At 40.0% G+C, this 20720-nt stretch overlaps 1 protein-coding gene across 3 annotated transcripts in view; it reads right to left on the bottom strand.

Moving 5' to 3' along the window:
- The window catches only part of LOC109402678 (uncharacterized), a 176792-nt gene that overhangs the window by 48589 nt on the left and 107483 nt on the right, over nucleotides 1-20720 (bottom strand). For all 3 annotated transcript variants that reach the window (XM_062844456.1, XM_062844458.1, XM_062844457.1), the window contains exon 3: nucleotides 3080-3192. In XM_062844456.1, the coding sequence (XP_062700440.1) occupies nucleotides 3080-3192 (113 nt within the window). The remainder of the gene's footprint in view (nucleotides 1-3079; nucleotides 3193-20720) is intronic.

The raw sequence follows: 20720 nt of genomic DNA, 5'->3' as shown, positions 1-20720 counted from the left end.
CCCGCAGTGCGCCAAAACGCAGTGCGCCTCAAAGAGCAAAAGAGCAAAAGCGCAGCCAGAAGCTTAGAGCGTTTTTGCACTTTGATGAGAATGAGAATTCTTGAAGGAATTTTTAAATGAATTCCTAGAGGAAGTTCTGAAGGATTCTCTGGAGGAATTCCTGAAAGAATCACTTAAGGAAAAATCCCTGAAGGAATCCCTGGAAAAATTCATGAAGGAATCCCTGAAGGAAATTCCGGTCGGACTTCTTGAAGGAATTCCTGTAGTAATACCTGAAGGAATCCCTTGAAGGAATTTCTGGAGTAATACCTGAAGGAATCCCTTGAAGAATTCCTGGAGGAATCCCTCAAGGATTTTCTCAAGGAATCCCTGGAGGAATTCTGAAGGAATCCCTGGAGAAATTCTTGAAGGAATCCCTGAATTTCCCTGGAATTTCTGGAGGAATCCCTGGAGAAATTCCTGTAGGAATCCCTGGAGAAATTCCTGAAGGTATCCCTGAAGCAATTCCTGAAGGAATCCCTGAAGCAATCCTTGAAGAAATCCCTGAATGAATCCCTGAATGAATTCCTGAAGGAATCCTTGAATGAATCCCTGAAGGAATCCCTGAAGGAATCCCTGGAGAAATCCCTGGAGGAATCCCTGAAGAAATCCCTGAAGGAATCCCTGAAGGAATCCCTGAAGGAATCCCTGAAGGAATCCCTGAAGGAATCCCTGAAGGAATCCCTGAAGGAATCCCTGAAAGAATCCCTGAAGGAATCCCTGAAGGAATCCCTGAAGGAATCCCTGAAGGAATCCCTGAAGGAATCCCTGAAGGAATCCCAGAAGGAATCCCTGAAGGAATCCCTGAAGGAATCCCTGAAGGAATCCCTGAAGGAATCCCTGAAGGAATCCCTGAAGGAATTCCTGAAGGAATCCCTGAAGGAATTCCTGAAGGAATCCCTGAAGGAATTCCTGAAGGAATCCCTGAAGGAATTCCTGAAGGAATCCCTGAAGGAATTCCTGAAGGAATCCCTGAAGGAATTCCTGAAGGAATCCCTGGAGGAATTCCTGAAGGAATCCCTGAAGGAATTCCTGAAGGAATCCCTGAAGGAATTCCTGAAGGAATCCCTGAAGGAATTCCTGAAGGAATCCCTGAAGGAATTCCTGAAGGAATCCCTGGAGGAATTCCTGAAGAAATCTCTGGAGGAATTCCTGAAGAAATCTCTGGAGGAATTACTGAAGGAGTCCCTGGAGGAATAACTGAGAGAATCCCTGGAGGCATTCCTGAAGGAATCCTTGGAGTGATTGCTGAAGGAATCCCTGAGGAATTCTTGAAGGAATCCCTGGAGGCATTCCTAAAGGAATATTTGGAGGAATTACTGATGGAATCCCTGGAGACATTCCTAAAGGAATAACTGGAGGAATTCCTGAAGAAATCCTTGGAGGAATATATGAAGGAAACATTGGAGGAATTCCTGAAGGAATAAATAGAGGAATTCTTAAAAGAATCACTGTAGAAATTTATAAGGGAATTCCTGTTGAAATTCGTAAAGGAATCCTTGGAAGAATTCTTGCAAAAATCTCTGGAGGAAAACCTAAAGAAATTCCCGAAAGAATTCCGGCAGGAAACCTTGGAGGAATTCATGAAAAAAATCCTGAAAATTATCAAAAAAATCTCAGAAGCAATTGGTAATGAGGATTTTTTAAAGAAATTCTTGGAGGAATTTTTGATTGAATTTCTGAAGGATTATCTGGAGGAATTCCTGAAAGAATCATTTGAGGATTTTCTGAAGGATTCCCTAGAGAAATTCCCGGGAGGAATGATTTACTCTCGAGGATTTTCTGAAGGAATCCCTGAAGCAATGCCTATTGGAATTCCCGAAGAAACCCCTGAAGAAATCCATAGAGGAATTCCTGGAGGTTTTCGTGAAGAAATCCCTGGAAGCATTCCTAAAGGAATCTCTAGGGGAATACCTGAAGAAATCCGGAGTAATTCAGATGGAATCTCTGGAAGAAATCCTGAAGGAATCCCCGCAAGAATTCCTGAAGAATCCCTGGAGAAAATCCTGAAGAAATCCCAGAAGGAATCCTTGAAGCAATTCCTGAATGAATCTCTGAAGGAATCCTTGAAGGAATCCCTAGAGGATTTCCTGAAGGAATCCATGGATGAATTCCTGAAGGAATCGCTGGAGGAATTCCTGCAGGAATCCTTGGAGGAATTCCTGAAGGAACCCCAAGAGGAATTCCTGAAGGAATTTGTGGAGGAAACCCTCAAGGAATTCTTGAAGGAATTTTTGAAGGAACCCCTAGAGGAAATCCTGAAAGAATTCCTGAAGGAATCCGTGGAGGAATTTCTGAAGGAATCCTTTTAGGAATTGCTGAAAAAATCCCATGAAGAATTCCTGAAGGAATTCCAATAGGAATTTCTGAAGGAATCCTTAGAGAAATTCCTGAAGAAATCTGAAGAGGAAATCCTGAAGGAATACCTGAAGGAATCCTTAAAGGAATTCCTGAAGAAATCTCTGGAGCAATTCCTGAAGGAATCCCTTTAGGAATTGCTGAAGGAATCCCAAGAGGAATTCCAGAAGGAATCCTTAGAGGACTTCCTGAGGGAATTCCTGAAGAAATCTGAGGAGAAATTCCTGAAAGAATCTCTGTAGGGAATCCTGAAGGAAGCCCTAATGAAATCCCCGGAGGAATTGCTGAAGGAATCCCTGAAGGAATCTCTGAAGAAATCCCAAATGAAATTCTTGCACGAATACATGGAGAAGTTTCCAGAGAAATCTCAGAAAAATACCTGGACAGGAGATTTCTAGTGAAATTACTTTGGGTTTCTAGAATGCATACCATAATACATTTTAGATTTTCAACCGAACAACCCAGCTGGAACCAAGAAAACGACTTTACCTGGATGAAGATAGATGATTCGGAGCAGCCTAATAATGTATTAAAAATATTCCCCGGTCACTTAGGCTTGAAAGATTGTAATCACGCTTTTCAATACCTCAGTAGTCGTAAGGACGTAGGATAGTTCTCCGTCGTTGAAGCATTTCTTAAAGCTTTTCGAAGAGTCAGTCTATTTGGTAGTTTTCGAACTCACCTCGATCTCTTGTGCCTGATCCTCGATGATATTCTGATGGTGTTTGAGCGAAGTTTCCAGTTCCTTGTTCCGTTCGAGCAGCGTCTTTCCAAGCTCCGCTGCCAGTTGCAGATCTGCAAAAAATTGAGAAAGAAAATGTAAAAATTGTGTCCATGTGAAGTCGATGAGATCACCATAGCATAAACATCCCTTAACAAATCAATTGATAGTTTTTGTGTAAGAATTCCGGTGTAGAGCCGGAAGCTTGCACGGGTTATAGTCGTCTCAAAGCCGCCTGCTTCGATAATTTGGACCAATCAAAATCCAAACAAAATCAACAATATCGGCTTGAACTTTGACGAGGAGCGCCGCAGCTGCGGTTTACTGTGAACGCACTGCCGGTGCTGGCAGCGACCACACACCGTGATCACACGGCCGCCGGAATCGATCACCGATCACCACCGTGTGGCTCGATGTGGCGATAGTAATCTCCCGGAAAATTGTCCGGAAATTATCCGTTGCCATTGTTTTGAGCGGTGTAGTGTGGTGGTGGTGCGGCAGCACCGCACAGAGAAAATTGTCCAAAATTGATTGGCGTGGATTATGTTGAGAGTGTGTCTCGCCCCTCCCCGGTGGGGTTTTGACCACGCCGCAATCCAAGCAATCCAAACTGAAATCGCATGCTGCATGCTGAGCTGTGATTGTGCGGCTTACTGCGATTTGAATGAATACGAAGGGAGTGAGTGGGGTAAATGCGTGTTTACGGAATAAACATGGCTGTCAATTATTGTTGATTTAACTGTGGCTTACCAAGTCAAATTGAATTCACAATCTTGAAATGCTTTGACATCCATGCAAGCATCCATGTGTACAACAGAATCATGTGCTCATAAAGGTTCTTTTGTGGGCAAGCGATTGCAATTATCACTACCTTCCTTGCACCACATTGATCTTTATGACGTAGCAGGCGACAGTTTTGCCTAAAATAGAGGATCATCACCACACGCACACTGAAGAAGGTGCCTGTTAGTTCTAAACAGCTATCTCATTGAATCATTGTGATCTAGTAGTACAAAAGCAACTTATTAGAAGTTCATTTTGTCCAGATGATATAAGTACACCTACAAAGATATCCCATCCACGGTAAAAGTATTTGTCCCAAATGATGCATTTCACACCAATGCCCCCAACACTCTCTCTGTCCGTTTGAAAGCGCACACCATCCACTTTCGGAAAGCGCTCAAAATTAAATTAGATGCAATTCGGCTTTACCCCGAGGTACTTGAAACCGCACAGCTTGAGGCAGGTCTCGGCCGACCGGTAAATGCTGATTTGCAAAGAGAGAATGCTCTACAGTCGGCGCAGTCTGCACGCTAAAATTTAAACGACGGCCTTGCGCGATCTGTCGATCATCGTGCATTTGGCTTAGCGCGCGCGCCGCGCGGTGAATGGAACTAATTTCATAAGTACCTACCCGCGCGCGCAGTCAGTCAAAATTGAAAGTCCGTTTTATAGCAAAGCTTTTATGGCACTCGATCTGTTCAGACAGCAGCAGCAAGGTTCAACGATTAGTTAGCGCCAGGTGCACTAATAGGCTGGCGTCACATCATTTCGCATTCGCAGAAAGCGAAAAAAAAAAGACTAAGATGCCAGAGATAAAAGCGAAATGATTGTGTCGTTTCGCGCGCAGATAACACCTTGTTAGTTGCAAATTGTGCAACGTGCGGTCGTAAAAGTGCAACCTGTGCATCGTCGTCATAGTCGTCGTTTGCTTGAATCAACAACAGAAACAATCGGATCGTCAAGATGTGCGTGGATGATATGCAAAATTTTCTCCCCGCGCGCTGTAAGACGAATAGTAGATACATGCAGGCGGACGGCCACACTTTTAACGAGTTGCTAACTCATCTGTACAGATCTCTGTATCTACTGCAAGTCGTTGTCGTCGTTTTCGCACTTGTGTTTTATGTGGGAACAACTGCACAGTGGTCCGAAAGCCGAAAACTATCAAAACCACTCATGATGTAAAGTTATTGCAGAGCACGTACATAAATTGAAGTAAATTTTATTGAGAGAAATTAACTTAATTATACTTCTTTCTTGTACAATTGCTTCTTTTTTGTTAAATGCAGAGTAGCATCCCGAGCAAAGCTTCGAAACAACCGGATAACAAACTGTGTTATCTGATATCAAAAATAATTTACTCAATATGTTCTCAGCTTGGTTGAATAAACACTACAGGCACCATAAACAGCATGATAACAACCATTTGTAATCGCGTTATCATTGAAATATCTCGTTATGTTATTATCTGCAGGTATCCCGAGTTATCAAGTTGATAACACAGCGACCACCAGTTATCACTGTATTATTAGTCTGTTATTGAACTTCGCTCAGCGCTGTCAAAAAGATCAAGCTTTCGTTTCGTTCGGAAGGTAACTTTCCTAGACTTTCGTGATTGCAAGAAAATATTGAGCAATATCCGTTGGTAGCAAACGAGTTATGTCCTCATTCAGCCGCTTCAGCTCCGACTGCAGAGATATTATGTCACATAACATCACCACAGTGTGAGCGAGTAGGTATTTCTTGAGAAGTTCATCAACAACATTTCTCCGAAAACTCCATCAAGAACTTTTTGGTGGATTCCTGCAGGAGTTTCCTTCAGAAATTCTTTCAGATATTCTAACAGAGATTATTGCAGCAATTATTTCAGGGATACTTTCAAAAATTTCTCCAAAAAATCCTTCAGGATTTTATCCAACCTTTAGCAATTGCTCTTCGTATTCATTCAACATTTTGCCAGGGTTTCCTTTAGACAATTATTCTAAGAAACTTTCCCTGAAATTCCTTGCGGAATTCCTTCCGGAACTCCTCCAAGAATTCCTCTTTCAATTCCGTTATGAATTTCTCCATGAATTTCTTCAGAAAATCGTTCAATACTCCAGAATTTCTCCCAACATCCAGGAATTCATGCATAAATTCTTCACGGAATTATACCATTTTTACACATGATTTCTGAGAGAATTCCTCGTGGGAGTTGACGGGAATTCTCTCTGGATTTCTTCGAGATTTCCTCAAGGTATTCTTTCGGGAGTTCCCCCGGGATACTTTCCGAAATTCTCGCCGGAATTCCTTTTAGAAATATTCTCGGCATTCTTTCGGGGATTCCCCCTGAGATTCCTTCAGAATTTTCTCTAGCGGGGTGTCTACTTATAGGTCAAAATAAAATTCTCTGAGTTTTCCAAGTTTTTCCATTGGGAATTCAGAAGTTTTACAATCCAAAATAGTCCAATTTATAAAAAAATAATATATTTTTCAAAAACTATACAGAAATACCCTTAAAAATAATATAAAATTTCGATTTCGCTCAAGATTTTTTACCCAATAAATTCTATAAAATTACTTAATTTTTCCAATATTTTTTTTTATATTTTTGCAAAACTGTCTATTTCTAGATTTCAATAGTTCATTTGGATTAACTGCAAGTTATTGCTTTGACATTTCTACCCACCCAAAGTTTGTTTTAAAAAGAAATGATATCCAAACACTCATTCCTCCTTTAAATTATTTCGGAGTTTCCCACAATTTTTTTCCCGCGTATTCTTGACCCCAAGGTTTTATTTTCTATAAGCTTACCACAGTTTTTGTTTCTGGATTTCTCCATTTCTCTCAATTTTCCATCCAGAGGTTTTTTTTTACGATTTTGCTCCCATCAATAACTCCTGCTTAGATTGTTACGGTGTTCTTTCGGGATTTCAAAAAGTTCCTCTTGGGACTCTACTAGAGTTTCTTTCAGGATTTTTGCAGAGTTGCTTCCAAAATATATCCAAAGTACGTTCAGCAATTTCTCTTAGTGGTTTTCAAAGATAGCTTTCCAATTATATCTCTTGGGATTTTTGCAGAAGTACTTGCCGGGATTTCCTTCACAGAGTTTTCTGACATTTTTCTTTTATTTCCTCCCGGGATTTCTATAAGAGATTTGCAGAGGTGATTTTCTTCAACATTTCCTCCTGGGATCACTCCCAGAACTTTTTTCCAAGAAGTCCCAATTTTATCTGAAGATTTCTTCTAAATTTTTTTACGAGATTTCTCTAAAAATTTTGCTAGATTTCACATATATTCCTTCCGATATTTCTCCGGGAATTTCTTACAAGGAATTTTATAATATATCCCTTGAGACATTCCGGAGAAAAACTCTCGAAAAATTTCTGTTAAATCTGTTATAAAAATCTAATGTGGGTCGCTGCAAGTAAACCAATGAACAACTACAAGGAAAAGCCTGAATGAAAAGCTCTGGAAAGAAATCACTGGAAGAACTTCAATATCAGCAATACCTCCTACAGAAATCTCAGAAGGCTCTTTGAAACGAATTGAATTTTGGAAGGAAGTGCAGAATAAATTCTAAAAACCTCTGAGAGACATCTTAGCACAAACAGCTGAAGACATTTTCTGAGAGAAGTCCCGGGAGAAACCCCTGCTAGAAGAAAACTTTAGAAGAAATCCCACAGAATCTTTGGAAAATATCTAAACTGAATCTTCTGTAGCAATCCCGGAAAAACTCTAGAAGAAAGCCCACGGAAATTTCTTGCAGAAATTACATACACGAGAAACTTTGAAGAAATCCCGAAAGGAATTTTAGCAGAAATCGTGAAAAATACTCCAAAAGATCCTTATAGAAGCTCCAGGCGAAATCCCAGAAATAACTCCTGTAGCAACTCTGAGAGAAATCACGGAAAGATTTCCTAGGGAAATCTTAAGAGGAACACGGAAAAAATAGCGGAAAATCTTCGCCAGAAATCCCGAGAGAAACTCCACTGAAACATCTGCGATGTATCCTTAGAGAAACTCTTGTGGAGATCTCGGGATGAATCCTGGTAGAAATCCCATGAAAATGTATTTGGGAAAGCCGCAGGAGGAATCCCACGAAGGAAGAGGGACTCTTGGAGTCCAGAATACTGGGAAAACCTCTGGAAGATTTCTGCACAGAAATTTTGTAGGATCGCCGTAGAAAACTCTAGGAGGAATCGGTCGGAATTCAGGAATCCTGGAAGATGCACATGGAATAATCTTAGCAAGGCATCGTATGAGAAATCCTGGGGGACAGTCCAAGAGGTATTTCTAGAGAAGTTACAGAAAGAAAGTCTGACGTATTTTTTGGAAGAAAAATCTTGTAGCGAAGTTTCTAGATGGATTTGAACTTCCAAATTCATCCGCGTCCACATGAAATTTGCAACATTTTATCTGAATCGTCGACCTGCCGGAAATATCTGCCTCTCTTCGAATTTTTAAAGCGATCCTTGTGAGATTACCCGAGGAGATTTTCAGGAAGATTCTTTTATACTTGGCGCTTGGAGCACCGTTTTGATTTCCTCCAGTAGTTTCTTTTGGAATTCTTTTTGGTAGTGCTTCTGTTTTTTTTCGAGGATTGCCTCTGCAGGATATTTCTTAAGTAATTTATTCATACGTTTTTTCATATTTCTCAATTAAGGTCTTGTACCATTTGGGCAGGTGTACCTATTTTGGGCACTTGCCGCTAAAACTAAGTCAATTTCAAACCGATTGATTTGAATTTTTGTACTGAGTTAGATACCGTGCGTGCCTAACTCTATACAAAATTTCAAATTAATCGGTTGGAAATGGACTTAGTTATAGCGGCAAGTGCCCAAAATAGGTACACCTGCCCAAATGGTACGAGATACTAGTTATCTCCGGGATTTCTAAAAAAAAATCTGCGACTCTCCCAAAATTTTTGTCATAGGCATTATCTAGAAAGATCTTCTCTCCAAAGGAATTTGTTTGTCAAGGAGATTGGTTTTCACAGTTTTTTCATGTTTCTACTGGGTTTCCTTCTGGGATTCCTCCATCAGACCCTTTGTGTGTTCTTCCAGCACATCCTTCTATGGTTCGAAAAATAACTTTTTAAGAAATACCAGGAGGCACTATTGAATGAGTTTCTGAAGGATCTCCAGAAGAATTTCCAGAAGGAATTCCTGAACAATTTAAAGACGAATTTCCTGAGGAATTCCAGATGAAATTATTGAAAAAAGTTCACAAGGAAATTTTAGGAGGAACAGCTATTTTTAAAGAATCCCAGAATAAAAATCTGGAACAATACTAAAGCAATTCCTGGAAAAATCAAACGCCGTTGCGCCCTTGAAACCACTTGAAGCCCCCTTAAACGCACATAAATACCCCTTGAAACTCACTGAAGTGCCCTTGAAACGTTTGTAAACAACGTGAAACCCTCTAAATCTTCCTGAATTGTTTCTGAAATCTCCTTTCAAATGCCCTTGAAACCATCTGAACTTTCCAGTAACTTTCTAAAAGGTTTTTTTATTCGCTCCTAAAGTCATCCTGTAGCCCTTGTAACCAACTGCGCCCCTGTGAACGCCTGAAATCCCCGAAAGATCTCCAACTTATTATAAAATAACCCAAAAATGCCCCTGAATCGCTCCTAAAAAAATATATTAAAACCCTTGAAACTTCTCGAAGCCCCAAAACATCCAATAAAACCCTAACACGAATGGAAACTTCCCTGAAGCTCCCTAAAGTAATCTGAAACGCCCTCAAAACTACCAAAAACGTCTCTGAAACGACCCTAAAACTTTATGAAATTCCTACAAACCTCTCTGAAACCCCCTTGAAACACCTCTGGATCTTCCTTGAATCTCCTTGAAACGTTTTGGAGCTGCACTTCCTGAAACGCTGTAATTCATTCCTAGAAACCATCCTGGAAACTCCTGAAATCCACTGAAACGTCCTTGAAAGCTCTCTGAAGCCCTCGGATGCCCCTTGACTCGCTCTGAAACGCCTCTAAAACTCCCTGAATCATCCCTGGAAACGCGCAGCATTTTTAAAGTATAAAATTTTATTATTTGGTATATTCTACACTTAACTAACTTTAAACTGGAGTATTAATAGTATAATGAGATGTTGTTTCAATAAGATTTTCTAAAATAAAGTATTACAGATAAAACATTTTGATCAAAATACATGGAACGAGCTCACCCAAGTTTTTTTTGACAGTCTGTAACTGTGACATGTACACGACAGGATTGATTGGTGCTTATGAAGTCGCTGCGTGAAAAAGCTATCAGTTTAACATTTTCCTTGAAATCGGTATTTCGCACCGTCATCTAGAGACCGACGCATACACCTCATTTGAAACATACATAAATTCTCGCCACATCTTAGAGCGATTTTTTTCACCAGCTTCGGTGAATAAAAATTTAACCATAATTAAACAATTTAATGGTGGTAATATGTACAGCATGTGTGCACGCGAATTTCGCCATTTTCCGACGACGGGCCACCAATTGCTTTACCAATTGCGGCAATTGCAGTGTAAGCGCAAGCGGTGCGATCTTTTTGAAGTTCATTCGATTTTATTCCTATATGTACTTTAATTTAAAATTAACTCTGCAATCACCCAGTCTGCGACGACTTACAGTTTAAAACGCAGCAAACGATAGTTAAGGTGAACTTTATATATTTGGAAGCAATGACCTTAGCTTAACCACTTTATGCTAACTTAATCACCACCAAAAGAAAAAATGTGATCATCAATTACCCTTAACATATTTTTCCTTGGCCGAAAACTGCCCATTGTACTCGCTCTCCGAATCAGTCCATTCCAATGCCATAATTTTGCAGCTCTGGCAGAGTCATAAACTTTTACCATTCCTGCCATCAGTCATCTGCATGACCTCTCTTGTTTGTGTGGCTTCTCGGTTTTATTTTTTTTGTATCACATACCATTTGCCAGCTATTTTATTTGTTCTGATAAATATTGCGTAAAGTCAATTATTCCGTTCAAGCCTCCCCGGAGATGGTGGGAAAATCCATTTCATTTTGCACGTCCCATCGTTCTTTTCCAAACCCCAGCTAGGCGGTAGCCGTAATATTTTATCTTTCTTACGATTTAATTGTGTGCAAATGCGCTTTGAGTCGCGGAGATCGCCCCCTTTCGGCTACACCTCACATCACATCACTTTTTCCTTCGAGCGAGCAGTCTCTCATTGTTTTCACAGTGTGCAAATGAAAACGGTTAAAGGCCCATTTTCCCACCCCTTTGACACCGGCAGGGTTTGGATCGAAGCAGGCAGGTAAGCCTAGTCTTGCTTACTTGTTTGTAGAGAAAGAGTACATTGACAGATTTAGCCTACTGGAACTGCTGATAAATGTTGTTGGTTAATGTAAACACTACTGTGGAGATGGCCTTGGAGTTCAAGGGGAATTTCTAAGTAACAACGCGCGGCAGGGCACAGTGGACTAGGAAGAGTATCAACGCCAGAAAAAGTGTAAAATTCAATTGAATACGACACTGGCCGTGCTATTGAACAGGTATTGAAGATAGGAAGAAATATCTTACGAATACTTCTGTTTTTCTTAGTACCACGAGAATGTATTAATTTTTATTTCATCAACAATACCTAGTATTTTCATTTTCTGTCCAGTTTTACAAGATTTCAGTTTTTTGTTTCTGAATTTAAATGAAGCATTTCAGCACTAAGCGTTAATTTATGCATGCTGGTTGCATAACAGGGGTTTTACCAAATTCTTAATATAACTAGCAACACTTTTTAAACAAAACCAAATAAGTTTTGATAAAAAAAAACAAAAACACATTCGAATGTTGAACCAAGTTAAAATGGATGCAAATAACAAACATTATGGTATATTTTCATATCACATAACTTTGTCAGCTGGCAACACGGACAGCTGGATGTTACTCTGATTCGAAGCTAGATAAACAATTCGAATAAACAGCAAAGCTGTATGATGGCTAAAGTGACTGACACTGACACCGTAGAACCACGTGTTGGTTATTATCTCAGATTGAATAGGTATGAGGAAGGCAATTTGTAACACATTTGTTGTTGTAGCTGGCAACACTTTTCATACAGAATTAAACAAAGCTCGTTATCCAAGACCCGCAGGCATCGAAATTCAAATTTTAGTACGTTTTCCTGTCCAGGTACTCCTTTTAGGTAAAATTTAGTTGGATACCTCCAATCATATACAGGGGTTACTCAAAATAACTGGGACAGGTAAAATTTTCACTTTTCAAAAAATGTTCAACTCGCTGTAACTTTTCGAAAAGTGTATCAAATATTCTCAATTTTTTACTGTAAGTTCATCAACTAGTTGTGTATCAGTAGTCCAATTTTGGAGAAGATCGGACCATTGTCCACGGAGTTATAAAGATTCTAGAAAAAGGTAAAATTATCCGATAGCCAACTTTGAGCTGTTATATCTCCGGATTCAATGAACCGAATGCAATGAAATTTTGACCATTCATGACTTGTATAATGATCTATGAAAAACCTTTGACTTAACTTGAAATTCTTTACACGGAAGAAAATTATAACGATTAGATTATTTTTCTAATAAAACACCAAATTATCCAAAACTTCAACATCGTTTCAAAATTCAGGATGCAAATTATAGTTCAATTAATTTCCCTCTAAATGACTTATATACAAATGTGTTTTGAAGGAAAGTTACAACATAGCCGCTAATAAATTGAGAAAGTAATGGGATGCATATTAGAAATTGATGAATTTACTAAAAAACCGTGAAATGAATGAAATCGTTATAACTTTTTCTCTTGTTAAAAATTTAAAGTTAAGTTAAACGTTTTTGAGAGTTCATCATATGAGTCATGAATGGTCAAAATTTCATTGCAATCAGTTCATTGAATCCGGAGATATAAAAGCTCAAAGTTGGCTATCAAATAATTATACCCTTTTCAAGAATCTTTATATCTTCGTGAAGAATAGCCCGATTTTTTCCAAATTTGAACCACTGATACACAACTAGTTGATGAACTTACAGTAAAAATTTGAGAATATTTGATGCCCTTTTCAAAAAGTTACAGCGAGTTGAACATTTTTTGAAAAGTGAAAATTTTACCTGTCCCAGTTATTTTGAGTATCCCCTGTAGGTAACTAACGCAAATGAAATTTGCTTGTGGTCGGATCAGCTGTAGAATTTAAAATTAGAAAGAAGATAACATTACAGAAATAATCAGCGGAGAGAGGATCAGGAAAAAGGAATGATCATCAGATATGCACAACTTGTGACCTGTCGCATATACTCTCACAAGGGTCATGCCTTTACATTTTATCTAGATGAGTTCAATGACTGTCTAAGAAAATCCGAGAGCTTCCTGAAGTAAAGGTCATCGAATCTACAAACAGTGATCTACTGTAGCATTATGAATGAAATTCATTCCTACACATATGTACAGTCAACTGATGATCTAAAAGTCTGTTTGAGGATCTACAAGAACTTCCTTGAGTATAGGTCAACGGATCTACACTCGTTATTGGTCTTATACGTCTTAGAGTTTTTTCTGAAACTGCATAAAACGCTCGTAAACGCCTTAGCAACAGTGAAATCCCCCTAAATTTCTCCAAAAACCCAGAGAAAACCGCTAAAATCCATCGTAAACCTCATTTAACACCCTGAAACGCTTTGAAACGGCTATGGAGCTACTCTGAAACCCCCATACTTCGCTCAAGCCCCCCCAAAGCCGGTCCGGCCTGAAACCTCCTGAAACGCCCAGAAACCCTTTCTCTTAAATTTCTTTGAAGCTCACCAGTAAGCTTGTAGAATAATCTAGGATTCCACAGGAATTCTATCCGAAGTTTTTCACGCGATATCTTCGCGGTTTATCTGCAAGAAATTTGTTCAAGGACTTCTCCAGTAGTTTTGTCTGCGATTCGCAGGGAGTTCTTTTTGAGAGTCTTTAGGGAATTAATTGAGGGTTCCTTCAGAAGTTTCTTTCTGAGATTCGTCTAGGAAAGCTTTCGATAACTTTCAGCGAACGTCTTTTGAGATTCTTCCAGTAGCTGCTTCCCGGATTCATTCCGAGGTTTTTCCCCCTGATTTTATCAGGAACTGATTCCAGGATTTCATTGGGAACTCCTTCCAGGATTCTTCCAGAAGTTCTTTACGGGACTGCTCTAAGGGTTCTTCTGGGATTCATCCGGAATATCTCAACAAACTCCTCTTCAGCAGATTATTCTGGAAATCCAGCGGAAGTTCATCTGGGAAGAATTCTATTGACTGAGGGAAGCTGACAGTGATATTTTATCGGCGTAGCAGTCTCTTAATGAAATCATAAGCTAATTTGTATCATTGTTCGACGTTTCGATGTATTTAACTCATTTTTAAGGGCTCTAAGGGTAATTACAAAATCATTACATTGATATCGCATAGTTAAAGAAACTTCTAACACAAATCTTTTTTTGGAAAGCCGGTTTTCAAAAGTGATGATAGCTGTTGTGTGTTCAGTGATGACAGCTGTTGCATGGAACCCTGTTAGTTTTCAGGGAAGGAGCGATAACGTCTTTGGTATTGGTGAAGAATGATCCGACTGTTCGTGCATTTCGGGTTGCCAGAACGATATCCGGATAATCTTTTTTCGTTTCTTCAAACGGTAAGTCAAATGTTTAACGTGTACCATTGGTTTGTATGATACATCGGCTGTGGGTTTTTCTGACACTTCTCGATGTCGGTTCCTGCGGTTAATCAATCTTTGTCTGAGAGATCTTTACTGATCGATGATATTATCGACTGCTTGATCGGTCAGGTTAGTGCTTAACTCGACGAAAACATCGTCTTTCTTCTGCGCTTCCCATTTTAGAAGTTTGCCACATAGTCAACGCTGATCATACGGTAAACAAACGATCAGATGTTGACTATTTATCTTCACAGTATGCTGGTGTTCTATGCACAATCAGAAACCAAAAAAGAGAACTCATATAAAAATATGCATGCAGCGTTATTCATATGATGGAAGTGGAAATGAAGTCCAACCTAATTTACGAAGAGTCCTTCAGAAGTTTATCAGAGAATTCTTCCATGAGTGTTTTAAAGAATTTCTTCTGAAGTTTTTTTCCCATTGAATTCCTTATATGGCGTGCCTTAAGAAGCTACCAGCAGTTTCTTACGAAGTTACTATGCATGCCTTATGGAATTACTCCAAGAGTTCCTTATGAAGTACTACAGAGGTTCCTCGAGGAGTACCTTTCACAATTTCTTAAGGAACTTTACCAACAGCTTTGCAATGAATACCCCACGGAGTTCCTTCTGGTATACCACCTGTAGTTTCTTTCGGAATAGAGTCCCAGGAATTTTCAGGAATTTCTTCTGGAAATCCCATAAAAAAATACTGAAGGCCACCCAAAAGAAACTGTTAGACGAAACTCGGAAGGAATTCCTGGAGGATTCTCGAAACCCGGAAGAAGTCCCTTGAAGGAATCATGGAAGAAGCTCCTGCAGGCATGTCAGATTGAAGTCTTTTAGAAATATCAGAAGAAACTGCTGGAAGAGTCCTTGGGGGAACTTCTGAAAGAGCACCAAGAAGAATCTGAGACGGAGTTCCCTGGAGAATCGCTGAAGGAACTCCTAGATGAATCTTCGAGTACATTTCTGCACAAAATCACGGTCGGAATTCCTGGACGACACTCGGAATGAACTCCTAGAGATATTGCGGAAGGAACTTGTGAAGAAATCCAGAAACTCCTGAAGAAATTTAGGCAGAACTCCTGGAGGAATCCCATAGGGAATCACTTTGGGAATCTCCGAATAAATTTTTGGAAGAACGTCATAAAGAACACGAAAGGAATTCTATGACAAAGTATTGATAAAACTGCGTCAAAATTTGAACGATATTTGGCGGGCTTACTCCGAAAAACTTCTGAAGGATTCTTATACAAATTCCTGCAAAATTTCATTGGATAATTCAAGAAAAAATATCCGTAAATATTTACAGAAGATTGTTGGATGGAATTTCAGGAGATGGTGTTTTTCAGGGATTTCTCCGAGAGTTTATCGTAATGGCTAAGTCGATCGTTTACAAAACATTATTCCAACAATTCTTCGCAGAACTGTACCAAAAACTCGTCACTATATTACGGAATCATATGGACATTTCTGTAAATATATCTTGCAATGAATGCAAGATACAAACTGAAAGTTTCTTGTGCAGTGTTGCCAGCCCCTGTATCAAGAGCTGATTTAAACTCACACAAGAAACCAATTAGATAGTCGCTTGGGACTAACAGGTATCTTCAGTGTGTGAATGTTGGTGATCTTTTATATTTAGGTGAAAATGGCATCTGCTACGTCAGTTTACAGGTCAATGTGGAATGGTAAGAACGTGCTGATGCAGACCGTATGTACGACTGTATCTACGCAAGTTCGATGGGATGTCAAAGTCTTATTCGGGAAATGACTGTTTGGCAGAGGGTTAACGTTGGTGTCAGGCGTAAAACAAGTTTGTTTGTTGATTACTTGGAAGGTGATACAAAATAGTTCGCTGGTTGCATGAGTTATAGGCGTTATATGATACATTGATACAGTAGTGTTGTGCAGTTGATAGGGCAACGGCTTTTTCAACCCATTTTTAGTTCTAACCATACTTCAAGTACACAAAAGTTATCTACATATAAAAAGATCATCTACATAGAAAAATGCAAAGTATGGAGAAAGGGGCGGGCCAAGGGTTGAACCCATGACTTTCTGCATGTAAATCAGAAATAGTAGCCACTAGATCACCAAGCATGACCCTTTAAAACTTTTTATTTGTGTTAATTTGTGAGCTCGTATAATGTATTTTTTTAAATATTTTTGTGATATTTTATTATTTAGAAGTATGTGTGAAAAATTTGCTTAGAGAATCGGACATGTTCACTTCACGTTGTTCACCTCATATGCAAATTTCCTAGTGGACCACCCACTAGGCCAATTTCGAACGAAAAAAAAGCCGCTCCGACTGTGTTTTCCCTATCCACCTAGCGAAAACAATGCAATAATCCATAAACTTTTCAATTGCCCAAACAGTTCCGTGGCCGTCGCCGGCCTTTCATCTGCCAATTTCCCACTGACTGTCGATCGCCCGCGAAACATTTCAATCGATTGGAATTGGAAAGCATAAATCGTTTCCACTGGGGCGGCCGGCGGCGAGGCGGTATCATAAACACGGTAGGAAACTAATAGGCTCCAATTGTGCGGCGAGCCCATTTAGAAGAAAAAAATTGACTAGCTAGCATACAACTGTTGGCTGCCGCTATCCACCGGTTGATTGAGTCTTTTACTCGCCGAAGCACGCCAAGTGCCGTAAGTCACTTTTACTAATGCTGAACCTGACTAACTTGCCCAGGGTTTGGAGCTTAAGCTTTTCTGCGATCGCGAGTAAGTAGAGTTTAAAGCCGGAGGAGGAAGGTGCGTTTTCCGCAGCGGCGTCGGCGGCGGCGTTGCTTTCCATAAAGTCGTTTGCAAAACAGAACATCACGGCATATTATGGACGGGTCTACAAACGATTAGGCCCTTCTTTTCCTTTTGGGTTTAAATTGGCAAATAACAGCAAGCGAGCTGGTTCGAATAAACTTACTTTAAAATGCGGTGTGAATAGGGTGAGGCTTGTTTGTTAGTGACGAATAAACCTGATGCTTGAAAGAGGAAGCAGCCCTAGTAACTTTTGGATTGCCAATTAGTCTTGAAAAGACACTACAGAACTGCCATAAAACCTAATGGCTTTTATTTTGGTTTTATGATGGTTTCAACAACCTCTTATAGTCAATTTGACTAAAAAATGCTACTTGAGTGATTTATACCGTCTCCTGGAGATTTAGAGAAATCCTTTGTAGAAACCTATAAGGATATCCTGAAAGATGACTTTTTTTTCGGAAGCAATAGGTCATTCAAACTGCTCTTGAGGATATAGATATGAAGTCTACGGATGTAATGAAAAACTATTCACATCGTACAAAGTTACGGCATGTAATCTACGTGTCCAGCAAAAACGGTTGGGATGTTCTAGGTCATATAAAGAGATATTAAGATCAAAATATAGGATTAAACGCGACTTGGATTTCTTTTTTGGTAATTTGGAGTTATGCTCGATCGACTAGACACTTAATGGTGTTCACAAAATATTTACGGATTATGAGTTACTGCCGAGATATTCAGGATTATCCAAATTGTCTTGCAAGTCAGACCGTGGGATCTATAACCATAATTATTAACAAAATTGCAATTAAGCTACGATTGTGTCTTCTGAAAGGTCAGAAGAACTTTATGAACTACTTCCTGCCGGATTTCTTGAAACTTTACCTTTCAGAACACGCACCATCAAGCAGCTGAAACTGCACCGCGCTCGCGCTGTATACGATAAGCGAGATTTTCTTGTAGTGCGTTACGGGTATAAATATTTGTAACATTAATAAGACAAAATAATTGTTTAATGTGTTCTAAATGTAACATTCGTGAGTTCTTTGTAAAATTTGCCTAATTTTAATGCACATTTATAGGGTTCTGGCAGAATAGTGGCGCATGAAGTGCAATCCTATTTTGTCAATTTCTTGATTTTGCTTTGGCTGACCAAGCCATGTGGGAAATTACACTGTTGAAAATGCTTTGACATCCATGTGCACAACAGAACATGTGCTCGATGAACAAATTGAGATTTGAAATTATGAAAAGAAATCCACGTACTCCGGTGAGACTCGAACTCACGACTCCCAATTCGCTAGACGGGCGCTTCTATTCCTTCAAGCTACGGAGTCACTCGACTATCTCCGTCGCCAGCAGGCCTAGAACTGAACTCGATTCCACAATCGCACATGGTTATCTTCTTTTCACAATCCAAACCCCCTTCGGATGGGATTAGATGAACATTTTCAACAGTGTAATTTCCCACATGGCTTGGTCAGCCAAAGCAAAATCAAGAAATTGACATTTGTAAGGTGCTACGGTCACCCTTACCGTATTCGGTCGGCCGAGGACCGACCCGTCGAGAGTCCGACTGCACACTAATTGCCATACCAATAAGTGATTGGAAGGCAGTGCCCGAAGCTCTCGACAATTAAAAATAACTTCCTCTCCCGCTTTGACATACATGTGCACAACAGACAATGTGTTAGATGTTCATCTAATCCCATCCGAAGGGGGTTTGGATTGTGAAAAGAAGATAACCATGTGCGATTGTGGAATCGAGTTCAGTTCTAGGCCTGCTGGCGACGGAGATAGTCGAGTGACTCCGTAGCTTGAAGGAATAGAAGCGCCCGTCTAGCGAATTGGGAGTCGTGAGTTCGAGTCTCACCGGAGTACGTGGATTTCTTTTCATAATTTCAAATCTCAATTTGTTCATCGAGCACATGTTCTGTTGTGCACATGGATGTCAAAGCATTTTCAACAGTGTAATCCTATTTTGATTGCCAACTTTCATGCTATTTCGTTCAGCGGATAAATACTAGAGATACCAAACCTTTCCCTGACACGGACTTCAAGTTATGGTCCACTGCACGAATTTATTCTGGCCTGCTTACTCTCACACGAAATTTGACTTTTGAGAGGTGTGGACACCGCTCAAACGTCAAATTTCGTGTGAGAGTAAGCAGGCCAGAATAGATTCGTGCAGTGGACCATAGAGCTCTAGTATCGAAACCCGAAACGGGATGCCCGATTAGAAATAGTTTTCCTAGACAAAAACAAGCTATGAAAGCAGCAGCAATGACTGTCAACTAAAAGGTAAACTGCCGAATAACACACAATTCCAGGCTGACTGATGGACCCAAACCAATTAATGAAACCTCGTCATCCTGTGGTAGGAAGGTGTTATCCAATTGGATAACAGGGCACCTTTATGTTATATGTTGTGCTGTGTCCATTTGTGATGTTTCTTTTTTGTGCATTTTGCAGACTCATGCAACTAGGTACTGTCAAGTGGTGAGTTCATTGTCCGTTTAAGGATTTCCAGGAACTCAATTGAGTATAGGTGAGCAGATCTATTAAGGTATGGAAATTCACCTGCGAGCTTCTGATACCCTTAAACCCCCTGAAAGGCCCTGAAACGCCTTGAAACGCTTTCAAACGCCTCATAATTCCCTATGAAACCTCCATGAAATTCACCTGAGAGCCTCTGAATCCCCCTAAAACCCATATGAAACCTCTTGAAACGCTCTGAAACGCATTGAAACGCCTTTAAAAGAGCCTATGAAGCGTGGCCGGATCACAACGTCCTAGGCCATACTGTTCCGATCGTTAAGTCGCGTTTTTTTTGCGAAATAACGTCCAAAAGTTTAGGTGCGTCATAATATCCTATGCGCCTTCTTTCCTTGGACTTCGTGGCATACTCGCATGTTTGGACGTTATGCCTCGAAAAAATGTGCAATAAAGCCCTGTGATATTATGGCCTTGGACGTTATGATACTGCGCCCTCCCTAAAATGCCTCTGAAACCTCCTTCCAAACCTAATGAAAAGCATTGAAACGTCTTGAAACGCCTCTGAAAACCCCGTGAAGTTCACCCAATAGCCTAAGAAGTCCCCTATAAGCCCTCTGAAGACTTTTGAAACGCCCAGAAACGCCGCTGAACCAACCCCCTCCCATTGAAATCCCTATGACCCTCCCCCTTTACTTCTGAAAGCCTTGACCTCTCTCTTCTTTGCGTCTGATAGCCACTTGCCCTTCTCAAACTCATTTGCAACATTGAAATCTAGTTAGGGAAGAGCTGAATCCTTTTAGGTAATCAATCAATTTAGGTTAAAATTCTATCAAGGCAGTCCGGGCTCAATACCCAAATGAAGGTTTGGGTGTAGTTTAGTTGGTCTAAACTCCAGGACAATTGGTAATCCGTACGGAGAAGGGTG

Source organism: Aedes albopictus, chromosome 1, assembly GCF_035046485.1.
Source record: "Aedes albopictus strain Foshan chromosome 1, AalbF5, whole genome shotgun sequence".
Taxonomy (NCBI): Eukaryota; Metazoa; Arthropoda; class Insecta; order Diptera; family Culicidae; genus Aedes; species Aedes albopictus.
This window is presented reverse-complemented; position numbering and strand designations above follow the sequence as displayed.